Source organism: Pseudophryne corroboree, chromosome 2, assembly GCF_028390025.1.
Source record: "Pseudophryne corroboree isolate aPseCor3 chromosome 2, aPseCor3.hap2, whole genome shotgun sequence".
Lineage (NCBI taxonomy): Eukaryota > Metazoa > Chordata > Amphibia > Anura > Myobatrachidae > Pseudophryne > Pseudophryne corroboree.
Window position 1 is genome coordinate 52048891 of NC_086445.1, and position 12594 is coordinate 52061484.

At 46.7% G+C, this 12594-nt stretch overlaps 1 protein-coding gene across 3 annotated transcripts in view; it reads left to right on the forward strand.

The window, feature by feature from the left end:
• Positions 1-12594, forward strand: part of ALG8 (ALG8 alpha-1,3-glucosyltransferase) — a 41434-nt gene that overhangs the window by 26840 nt on the left and 2000 nt on the right. For 2 of the 3 annotated variants that reach the window (XM_063951308.1, XM_063951310.1), the window contains 4 exons: positions 4784-4923; positions 6609-6748; positions 7848-7945; positions 10033-10105. In XM_063951308.1, the coding sequence (XP_063807378.1) occupies positions 4784-4923; positions 6609-6748; positions 7848-7945; positions 10033-10105 (451 nt within the window). The remainder of the gene's footprint in view (positions 1-4783; positions 4924-6608; positions 6749-7847; positions 7946-10032; positions 10106-12594) is intronic. The other variant, XM_063951309.1, reaches the window with a different exon arrangement.

The following is a 12594-nucleotide window of genomic DNA, read 5'->3' on the forward strand; positions in this document are numbered from 1 at the left end:
GATGCTGTCTTATATATGAGGGATGCTCAAAGAGATTCGTTTACTGGGTTCCAGAATAAACGCTATGTCTATTTCTGCTAGGCGAGTCTTATGGACCCGGCAGTGGTCAGGTGATGCCGACTCAAAGAGGCATATGGAGTTTTTGCCTTACAAGGGTGAGGAATTGTTTGGAGAGGGCCTCTCGGACCTCGACTCCACGGCTACGGCAGGTAAATCGATTTTTTTGCCATATATTCCATCACAATCTAAGAAAGCGCCTCATTATCAAATGCAGTCCTTTCGTTCAAATAAAAGCAAAAGAGTACGTGGATCGTCCTTCTTGCCAGAGGTAAGGGCAGAGGGAAAAAGCTGCACAACACAGCTAGTTCCCAGGAACAGAAGTCCTCCCCGGCCTCTGCAAAATCCACCGCATGACACTGGGGCTTCCCTGAGGGAGTCCGCTCCAGTGGGGGCACATCTTCGACTTTTCAGCCACATCTGGGTTCACTCACAGGTGGATCCCTGGGCAATAGAAATTGTTTCCCAGGGATACAAGCTGGAATTCGAAGAGGTGCCTCCTCGCCGGTTTTTCAAATCGGCGCTACCGACTTCTCCCCTGGAAAGGGAGATAGTGTTACATGCGATTCACAAATTGTGTCTTCAACAAGTGATGGTCGAGGTTCCCCTGCTTCAAAGAGGGAAGAGGTACTACTCAACTCTGTTTGTGGTCCCGAAACCGGACGTTTCGGTCAGACCCATTTTGAATTTAAAATCCCTGAACCTTTACTTAAAACGGTTCAAATTCAGCCTGGAAGGGGGGGATTTTATGGTATCTCTGGACATAAAGGATGCATACCTGCATGATCCCATATATCCTCCTCATCAGGCGTACCTGAGATTTGCGGTACAGGATTGTCATTACCAATTTCAGACGTTGCTGTTTGGGCTTTCCACGGCCCGAGAATTTTCACCAAGGTAATGGCGGAAATGATGGTGCTCCTGTGCAAGCAGGGTGTCACAATTATCCCGTACTTGGACGATCTCCTCATAAAAGCGAGATCACTGGAGAAGTTGCTGAACAGCGTATCACTTTCACTGAAGGTGTTAAAGCGACACGGCTGGATTCTCAATATTCCAAAGTCGCAGCTGAATCCTATGACTCGTCTGCCCTTCTTGGGCATGATTCTGGACACAGACCAGAAAAGGGTTTTTCTTCCGATAGAAAAAGCGCAGGAACTCATGACTCTAGTCAAGAACCTGTTGAAGCCAAAACAAGTGTCAGTACATCATTGCACTCAAGTCCTGGGAAAGATGGTGGCGACATACGAAGCCATTCCATTCGGCAGGTTCCATGCAAGGACCTTCCAATGGGACCTATTGGACAAATGGTCCGGGTCACATCTGCAAATGCATCAGCGGATCACCCTGTCCCCCAGGGCCAGGGAATCTCTCCTGTGGTGGCTGCAGAGTGCTCACCTTCTAGAGGGCCGCAGGTTCGGCATTCAGGAATGGATCCTGGTGACCACGGACGCGAGCCTCCGAGGTTGGGGAGCAGTCACACAGGGAAGAAATTTCCAAGGCCTTTGGTCAAGTCAAGAGACTTATCTTCACATCAACATCCTGGAACTAAGGGCCATATACAACGCCCTACGTCAAGCGGAGACCTTACTTCGCGACCAACCAGTTCTGATCCAGTCAGACAACGTCACCGCAGTAGATCATGTAAACCGCCAGGGCGGCACAAGGAGCAGAGTGGCGATGGCGGAAGCCACCAGAATTCTTCGCTGGGCGGAGAATCATGTAAGCGCACTGTCAGCAGTGTTCATTCCGGGAGTGGACAACTGGAAAGCAGACTTCCTCAGCAGACACGACCTGCATCCGGGAGAGTGGGGACTTCATCAGGAAGTCTTCGCACAGATTGCAAGTCGGTGGGGACTGCCCCAAATAGACATGATGACGTCCCGTCTCAACAAAACGCTACAAAGGTATTGCGCCAGGTCAAGAGATCCTCAGGCGGTAGCTGTGGACGCCCTAGTGACACCGTGGGTGTTCCAGTCGGTCTATGTATTTCCTCCTCTTCCTCTCATACCCAAGGTGTTGCGAATAATAAGAAAAAGAGGAGTGAGAACAATACTCATTGTTCCGGATTGGCCACGAAGGACCTGGTATCCGGATCTGTAGGAAATGCTCACAGAAGATCCGTGGCCTCTTCCTCTAAGACAGGACCTGTTGCAACAGGGTCCTGTCTGTTCCAAGACTTACCGTGGCTGCGTTTGACGGCATGGAGGTTGAACGCCGGATCCTAGCGGAAAAGGGTATTCCGGATGAGGTCATTCCTACGCTAATAAAGGCTAGGAAGGACGTGACATCTAAACATTATCACCGAATATGGCGAAAATATGTTTCTTGGTGTGAGGCCAGGAATGCTCCTACGGAAGAATTCCATCTAGGCCGTTTTCTTCACTTCCTACAAACTGGAGTGAATTTGGGCCTAAAATTAGGCTCCATTAAAGATCAGATTTCAGCCTTATCCATTTTCTTTCAAAAGGAATTGGCCTCTCTACCTGAAGTACAGACTTTTTTGTGAAGGGAGTACTGCATATTCAGCCTCCTTTTGTACCTCCGGTGGCGCCTTGGGACCTTAACATGGTGTTAAGTTTCCTTAAGTCACATTGGTTTGAACCACTTAGAACAGTGGAGTTGAAATATCTCACTTGGAAGGTGGTCATGTTGTTAGCCTTGGCTTTGGCTAGGCGAGTTTCGGAATTAGCGGCTTTATCACATAAAAGCCCCTATCTGGTTTTCCATATGGATAGAGCGGAATTGCGGACCCGTCCTCAATTCCTACCTAAGGTGGTCTCATCCTTTCATATGAACCAACCTATTGTCGTGCCTGTGGTTACACGTGATTTGGAGGATTCCGAGTCCCTTGATGTGGTCAGGGCTTTGAAAATTTACGTGGCCAGAACGGCTAGGATCAGAAAAACAGAAGCACTGTTTGTCCTGTATGCAGCCAACAAGGTCGGTGGCCCTGTTTCAAAGCAGACTATTGCTCGCTGGATCTGTAACACGATTCAGCAGGCGCATTCTACGGCAGGATTGCCGTTACCAAAATCGGTTAAGGCCCATTCCACTAGGAAGGTGGGCTCTTCTTGGGCGGCTGCCCGAGGGGTCTCGGCACTACAGCTGTGCCGAGCTGCTACTTGGTCGGGGTCAAACACCTTTGCAAAGTTCTATAAGTTTGATACCTTGGCTGAGGAGGACCTCCTGTTTGCTCAATCGGTGCTGCAGAGTCATCCGCACTCTCCCGCACATTTGGGAGCTTTGGTGTAATCCCCATGGTCCTTACGGAGTCCCAGCATCCTCTAGGACGTTAGAGAAAATAAGATTATAAAGCTACCGGTAAATCTTTTTCTCGTAGTCCGTAGAGGATGCTGGGCGCCCGTCTCAAGTGCGGACTTCTTCTGCAAGACTTGTATATAGTTTTGCTTACATAAGGGTTATGTTATAGTTTTCATCGGTCTTGGACTGATGCTATGTTGTTTTCATACTGTTAACTGGTTAGTATATCACAAGTTATACTGTGTGATTGGTGTGGCTGGTATGAATCTTGCCCTTGGATTAACAAAAATCCTTTCCTCGTACTGTCCGTCTCCTCTGGGCACAGTTTCTCTAACTGAGGTCTGGAGGAGGGGCATAGAGGGAGGAGCCAGTGCACACCCAGATCCAAAGTCTTTCTTAAAGTGACCATGTCTCCTGCGGAGCCCGTCTATCCCCATGGTCCTTACGGAGTCCCAGCATCCTCTACGGACTAAGAGAAAAAGATTTACCGGTAGGTTTAAAATCTTATTTTTGTCATGTAATATGGATCAAGTTGGACTTTGGGGAATATTATATGTCTGCTACAGTAGGATTTTGGATGTTAGCCTGGAGTTTGTTCTTGACATGAATATATCTCCATCTCTGAGCTAAATTACAGCCGTTTTATTGGTCACATGATGGCAGGGGATTATGCATGCTGAAAAGAGGGACTTGAAGCCAAATCTTAATGCTGATCTGCACATTACGTCGTATGTCGTGTGACTGTGGTTGCTATGGTAATCTCAACATTTGACAAACTGTAGACCATTACAGGTTGAGTATCCCATATCCAAATATTTAGAAATATGGAATTTTTTGAGTGAGACTGAGATAGTCTCAATGGCTCAATGTACACAAACTTTGTTTAATGAGCAAAGTTTTTTAAAATATTGACTAAAATTCCTTTCAGGCTGTGCATAAGGTGTATATGAAACATAAATGTATTCTGTGCTTAGTGTTGGGTCCCATCACCATGATATCTCATTATGGTACGCAATTATTCGAAAATACGGAAAATTCCGATATCCAAAATACTTCTGGTCCCAAGCATTTTGGATAAGGGAAACTCTACCTGTAAAAGCAGCTTGAATAAAAATACCAAGGAAAACAAAATAAAACAATCTGTATTCTACCAAATAATAAGTGTTTTATAGACAAAAAAATAATTATAGATAGATAGATAATTTTCCATGGAATTGCGTATTTACTTGTCCCTTTCAAATGAAAAAGAAGAAAAAAAATAAAAATAACGTTCCTGAACTCATCCTTCCACTGAGTTTTGAATAAAGAAGCTGCTTGCTCATGGGAATTTGTAATAAATTACAAATGATTGTTGTTTTATTTTATCAGTATTAACTTGATGAGGACAATTGTGTGTTTTTTTTTTTTTATGGTTAATTTAATTCATAAAGAGCCTTGAAAATTGTGGCGTCTTGTACTGCAGGTGTACATATGAAGCTGCTCAACATGACTACACTTCGCACAGGATCGATGACGGGGGGTTTGGTACAGGAGTTTGAGCACAGCGTCCTTCCCTCAGTCACACCGATGGTGACGTTAATCTGTACACTTCTCTCCATAATGGTAATGTGTGGAATACGATGTAGTGGCAGGTTACAGTTCGACAGTGCTTATCCGAGGAATATTCCTAGAAGGTCATTTAGGGCATATTTAGTCAGCTGCAAGATTTGTGCACCCAATTTCAGAATAATGAGGCTGTGTGCAAATTGGGCGAGAAAGGGAAAAAAAAAAAAGGAAAATCAGCCTGGATCCTATAAAAAAACCTGGAAACTTAATATTGGAATTCATTAAAGATATGCTTTTGTACAAAAGGAAAATATTTGGTGCTTTTACATGGCTGATTTAAAAAAAATAAAATTTAAGACAGAACTTTTTTTTAAAGGAAATATATCCTCAAGTTATTTTTAGATTGCGTAAAATGTTAAGGCCCCCATCCACTAGTGTGATATGGCGGACTTTTAGTTCCGATAAGTCCCACTAGTGGATGTGGGCCTGTAGCTGATTTATTTTTATTTTTTTTCTCCTATTTATTTTAAGCCACTTCAAAAAATTGTGATTAACACCCGTAATTCCATCTGCAGTGTTAAAAACACCTGTCCCTTCCATACAACACGGGGGTGGGGGTGGGGAAGGGGGGGAAATGTAACGGACCCAATTGAAACGGAAGCATTTTAAGGGTATTATGGGTCAGAGACATAGAAAGGGGCAGTCTGCTAAATGCTAATCCGTCCCGAAGGCTTAAAACACTTCATAAAGCAAAATAAACTCCTGTTACAGACTGTTTCAATTATTAATATGTAAAATAGAGCCAGGGCCAGTCTGGCAAGTAAAGCCCACGTTATACACGCACTCTCTGTCATAAGTTTACTAAATAAAAGTGGAAGTGTTGTCCATAGCTACATAATAGAATTGTAGGTATCATTTGTCTGGTACGGTCTAGAAAATGTGAGCTAAAATCTGATTGTATATTTAAAATCCGGATAAATGCTACATATTAATTAATATCAGAAACAGTGTACATGACCAATAGTGTTATATGGCATGCGGTTATTGGAATATACCTACCCACAATTCCTAGAGGCATGACTTATCTGTTATATTTTAGTTGTTTGTTTTCTGTCAGGTTAGTGTGCTTGTTATGCTGAAAAAAATTAGATCATTACTTATTTTCGATAACCTTGTCACATTACGTTGACCACAATGGGGGTCATTCCGACCCATTCGCAAGCATCGGTTCTTCGCTGCGATGCGAACGGGTCGGAACGGTGGCTGCACGGTGCCCGCATTGCGCACACGCGCCGGTGCCCAGCAACGGCAGTCGCCGGGCAACGACGCCAGGACCGAAGAAAGCGATCGCTGGCCGGATCGCAAGAAGATTGAGAGCGGGAAGGAGGATCGGGGCGTCTACTCACAGGTTCCCGAGCGTGGTAAGACGAACGCAGGCGTATCCAGGCGTTTGGAGGGTGGATGTCTGACGTCACAGCCAGGACCTTCATCGCTGGATCCATCGCACTGGGTGTAGGGCTAGTCTTGTTCTGCACAAAACTTTAGCATAGCAGGGTTGCACAAGCGATCGCAGCCCTGCTATGCTAAAATACACTCCCCCATAGGCGGCGTCTAGTTGATCGCACGAGCAGCAGAAAGTTGCTACGTGCGATCAACTCTGAATCACCACCAATGTATCTAGAGCTGAGGGAAGCCTCCATATTGGAGCAGTGCGTGACTGTCCGTCTCTTGTTTGCTTCCAGCCCTCTGTTCTCTGTCTGTGGTTAAGACCCCAAGGCCCCCAAAGTTTCCTGCGTTGTCTGGTCCTCTGCGCCCTCGGCTCTTTCATGTTTGGCTGGCACGTCCATGAGAAAGCCATTCTTCTGGCAATTCTTCCCTTAAGGTGAAGACATATATTATACTTTATTATACAGATTTTGTCATTTTACCTATATGTTATTATCAAAATGTGTCTATTGAAGGGAAACTAACTTGCTCCTATGTGTTCAAGATCATGGCTCAACAATGTGTGTCACTCCAACTGCTGTGGAACTACACACGCCAGCATGCCCTGACACAATTTTGCCCTGTTCTGGCGTGCTAAAACTGTCAGGTCATGCTGGGATGTGTGGTCCCACAGCAGCTGGAGTGTCAAGTGATGCATATCCCTTTTCTTGATCATAAGTGGTATCTGTAGGTCAGGGCCCTAAGTGGAGCCCAATGGGGAAATGTAATAGGGTCCGGGATTTCAGCCTAGATTGCCCGTGTTTTTAAAGCGGCAATTATTTACAAGGCAAAACTAAGATGGTTTTGCCTCGTAAATGATTGGCACCTTAAAAACACGGGCAATCTAGGCTGAAATCCCAGATCTCCGCAAACTCTGAACCTATTACATTTCCCCGCACAAATCTATATTAAGGGTTACTGAAACTATTCCTTACAGTGAGGTCTATTCATGAAGCAGTGAAAAGAGTGGAGAAGTGAGCCAGTGGAGAAGTTGCACATGGCAACCAATCAGTGTTGAGGTAACATTTATAAAGTGCATTCTAGAAAAATTATACGCAGCAGCACTTCTCCACACTTTCCACTGCTTCATGAATAGACAGTGTCTGTTATATAATTGGGGATTATCTCCATAGATATGTATGTGCACATGTATGTAGCATGGATGTGGTATACAAGTTCTACATTCAGAATGTCACTGTGAATGTCAACACTGCCATAATGTCGACACGGTCAACGTTATGCATGTCGACAATACTATCTAACATTATCGCTGATATGTTCCTAGTGTAAATATCAACATTTTGAACTAAGATGTGGAACATATGACAGCATGCCCTTAGTATATGCATGGCAATGTCTTTTTGTGAGGGTGTAGTGATAGTTATGTACTATTAAACTCATGACAATGTTGCTGCCCCCAACGGCATGGTACGTGTCATTGTCTGAGCAGTATTGTGATTTGCAAAAATAATAAAAAATGTGTGTGTATTTTTCAGCATCCTGGCTGTGAGCAGTGCAAAGGATGCTGGGATATATCTGATTCTGACTACGGCCGGGCACTTCTCCCTCTTCCCTCTGCTGTTCACAGTTCAAGGTAGAATGATGTACATTATCCGGCCTGGGGTGCAGCCTTCGTTGCCATTTCTCCTTTGTGCTTTTACTTTGCATGTTGGGGTATTCATAAAAGTTGTTCCACAGTTTCACATGAGCACCCGTGCTGACTCAGGTAGTTGCGGCACAATACAATTGTATTGGTACTGTAGAACAAAGTAATTCACAGCAAAAGAGGTCAACTCGTGATAGCGAGAGGAGTCCCACGCCAACGGGTTCCGGGGTCTGGGCCTAGTGCTACAAGGAGCCCATGGGACCTGCAGCTAAGACAGCTCTGCTCAGCCACATCACTGCCATCGAGTACTTGCTGTATATGTGCCTGGGTGGGCCAACGCTGGTCGCCACTGCCCCTGTCTCATGCATAGAGAGAAATAGTGGCTTCTCCTTCCTCTCCTCTTTATAATGGAGCAGACCTGTGTCGCACGATCTGTTGGCTATGGTACCTATGATTTGTGCTGCAGAGATGCTCCAAAATCATCAGGACTATCCCGCTGGTTTCTCGAACTAACAGTGCTGGCTCACTATTGGGTATTGTGTTGCAATGAGGCAACTTTAACCCATAGTCATTTTCTAAACTGTACCAGTACAAGTTGTATATGTAGACTTTCCTTTCACGTAGGGGTGCGCTTAGCACCGCAATCTTCCAGTACTACTGTGATGGGAGCCTCATATTACTATTCTGTGCCGCTGGGGACCCTGCTATCTCCATTATATAACTCTCAGCCAGCGGCTTCCTGCTGCCACCATTCCCCTCCTCACATCATGTCACTGCCCCTGTCACATGCAGCCCTGTCCTCACTGACACATCACTCCTCTCCTGATATACTCTGTGCTGCTGGGGACCCTGTTCCTTCCACTATATAACTCTCAGTCTGTGGCTTCCTGCTGCCTCCATTCCCCTCCTCTCATCATGTCACTGCCCCTGTCACATGCAGCCCTGTCCTCACTGACACATCACTCATTTCCTGATATACTCTGTGCTGCTGGAGACCCTGCTCCTCCCACTATATAACGCTCAGTCTGTGGCTTCCTGCTGCCTCCATTCCCCTCCTCTCATCATGTCACTGCCCCTGTCACATGCAGCCCTGTCCTCACTGACACATCACTCCTCTCCTGATATACTCTGTGCTGCTGGAGACCCTGCTCCTCCCACTATATAACGCTCAGTCTGTGGCTTCCTGCTGCCTCCATTCCCCTCCTCACATCATGTCACTGCCCCTATCACATGCAGCCCTGTCCTCACTGACACATCACTCATCTCCTGATATACTCTGTGCTGCTGGGGACCCTGCTCCTTCCACTATATAACTCTCAGTCTGTGGCTTCCTGCTGCCTCCATTCCCCTCCTCTCATCATGTCACTGCCCCTGTCACATGCAGCCCTGTCCTCACTGACACATCACTCCTCTCCTGATATACTCTGTGCTGCTGGGGACCCTGCTCCTCCCAGTATATAACTCTCAGTCTGTGGCTTCCTGCTGCCTCCATTCCCCTCCTCACATCATATCACTGCCCCTGTCACATGCAGCCCTGTCCTCACTGACACATCGCTCCTCTCCTGATATAATCTGTGCTGCCGTGGGAACCTGCTCCTTCTACTATATAACGCTCAGTCTGTGGCTTCGTCCTGCCTCCATCCCCCTCCTCACATCATGTCACTGCCCCTGTCACATGCAGCCCTGTTCTCACTGACACATCACTCATCTCCTGATATACTCTGTGCTGCTGGGGACTCTGCTCCTTCTACTATATCACTGTCAGTCTGTGGCTTCGTCCTGCCTCCATCCCCCTCCTCACATCATGTCACTGCCCCTGTCACATGCAGCCCTGTCCTCACTGATACATCACTCATATCCTGATATCCTCTGTGCTGCTGTGGGACACTGCTCTTTGTACTGTGTAACACTTCCTGACTACATTACCCTATTGCGGAGATTTACTTTGGGCTAATTGCCATTACAGTTCTCATGTTGGTTACATTTATGAGTATATTTTGACATTATCACTGATGGAGTGTCAGATCATGTGTAAGGTCTCTAGACCAGTAACACGGTTTCATCTCTCTCTTTAGAGCTGCCAATTAAGGTTTTGCTGATGGCGATTTTCACCTTGTTCAGCTGGAGCTCACTGAGGGCCCTGCACAGGTAAACGGAACCAATCATGTGTCACATAGATACATTATGTCTTATTGTGTACACAGACACTTTGTATTCAGAGTGTGGAACCGTGATCAATTGTAGGACAGGGTGGATCTAACATAAAACAAAACCTTGGATGGGTCGCTCAGTTTATAGATGTTCTATGTTTTTTCGAGTGTGAGGATAACTGTCTGATTTGTTATATAATTGGAATTAACCACATCCGTTACTTGAATTGTGGTTCATCAAATCGGCACAAAGGCAGCGGATGTCCAGGCCTAGGGCTGTAACATTGCAAGGACACTAGGCTGCACTTGGCTATAGAGGAGGCAGGGTGAGGGTATGCGGTATAGGATATAGAGGAGGCAGGGTGAGGGTATGAGGTATAGGGTATAGAGGAGGCAGGGTGAGGGTATGAGGTATAGGATATAGAGGAGGCAGGGTGAGGGTATGAGGTATAGGGTATAGAGGAGGCAGGGTGAGGGTATGAGGTATAGGATATAGAGGAGGCAGGGTGAGGGTATGAGGTATAGGATATAGAGGAGACAGGGTGAGGGTATGAGGTATAGGATATAGAGGAGGCAGGGTGAGGGTATGAGGTATAGGATATAGAGGAGGCAGGGTGAGGGTATGCGGTATAGGATATAGAGGAGGCAGGGTGAGGGTATGAGGTATAGGATATAGAGGAGGCAGGGTGAGGGTATGAGGTATAGGATATAGAGGAGGCAGGGTGAGTGTATGAGGTATAGGATATAGAGGAGGCAGGGTGAGGGTATGAGGTATAGGGTATAGAGGAGGCAGGGTGAGGGTATGAGGTATAGGATATAGAGGAGGCAGGGTGGGGGTATGAGGTATAGGATATAGAGGAGGCAGGGTGGGGGTATGAGGTATAGGATATAGAGGAGGCAGGGTGAGGGTATGAGGTATAGGATATAGAGGAGGCAGGGTGGGGGTATGAGGTATAGGATATAGAGGAGGCAGGGTGAGTGTATGAGGTATAGGATATAGAGGAGGCAGGGTGAGGGTATAGGATATAGAGGAGGCAGGGTGAGGGTATGAGGTATAGAGGAGGCAGGGTGAGTGTATGAGGTATAGGATATAGAGGAGGCAGGGTGAGGGTATGAGGTATAGGATATAGAGGAGGCAGGGTGAGGGTATGAGGTATAGGATATAGAGGAGGCAGAGTGAGGGTATGAGGTATAGAGGAGGCAGGGTGAGTGTATGAGGTATAGGATATAGAGGAGGCAGGGTGAGGGTATGAGGTATAGGATATAGAGGAGACAGGGTGAGGGTATGAGGTATAGGATATAGAGGAGGCAGGGTGAGGGTACGAGGTATAGGATATAGAGGAGGCAGGTGAGTGTATGAGGTATAGGATATAGAGGAGGCAGGGTGATGGTATGAAGTATAGGCTGTAGAGGAGGCAGGGTGAGGGTACGAGGTATAGGATATAGAGGATGCAGGGTGAGGGTATGAGGTATAGAGGAGGCAGGGTGAGTGTATGAGGTATAGGATATAGAGGAGGCAGGGTGAGGGTATAGGATATAGAGGAGGCAGGGTGAGGGTATGAGGTATAGAGGAGGCAGGGTGAGTGTATGAGGTATAGGATATAGAGGAGGCAGGGTGAGGGTATGAGGTATAGGATATAGAGGAGACAGGGTGAGGGTATGAGGTATAGGATATAGAGGAGGCAGGGTGAGGGTATGAGGTATAGGATATAGAGGAGGCAGGGTGAGGGTATGAGGTATAGGATATAGAGGAGGCAGGGTGAGGGTATGCGGTATAGGATATAGATGAGGCAGGGTGAGGGTTTGCGGTATAGGATATAGAGGAGGCAGGGGAGGGTACGTGGTATAGGATATATAGGAGGCAGGGTGAGGGTATGAGGTATAGGATATAGAGGAGGCAGGGTGAGGGTATGAGGTATAGGATATAGAGGAGGCAGGGTGAGGGTATGAGGTATAGGGTATAGAGGAGGCAGGGTGAGGGTACGAGGTATAGGGTATAGAGGAGGCAGGGTGAGGGTATGAGGTATAGGGTATAGAGGAGACAGGGTGAGGGTATAGGATATAGAGGAGACAGGGTGAGGGTATGAGGTATAGGATATAGAGGAGGCAGGGTGAGGGTATGAGGTATAGGGTATAGAGGAGGCAGGGTGAGGGTATGAGGTATAAGGTATAAAGGAGGCAGGGTATGCGGTATAAGATATAGAGGAGGCAGGGTGAGGGTATGAGGTATAAGGTATAAAGGAGGCAGGGTATGCGGTATAGGATATAGAGGAGGCAGGGTGAGGGTATATGGTATAGAGGAGGCAGGGTGAGGGTATGAGGTATAGGATATAGAGGAGGCAGGGTGAGGGTATGAGGTATAGGGTATAGAGGAGGCAGGGTGAGGGTATGAGGTATAGGGTATAGAGGAGACAGGGTGAGGGTATGCGGTATAGGGTATAGAGGAGACAGGGTGAGGGTATGAGGTATAGGGTATAGAGGAGACAG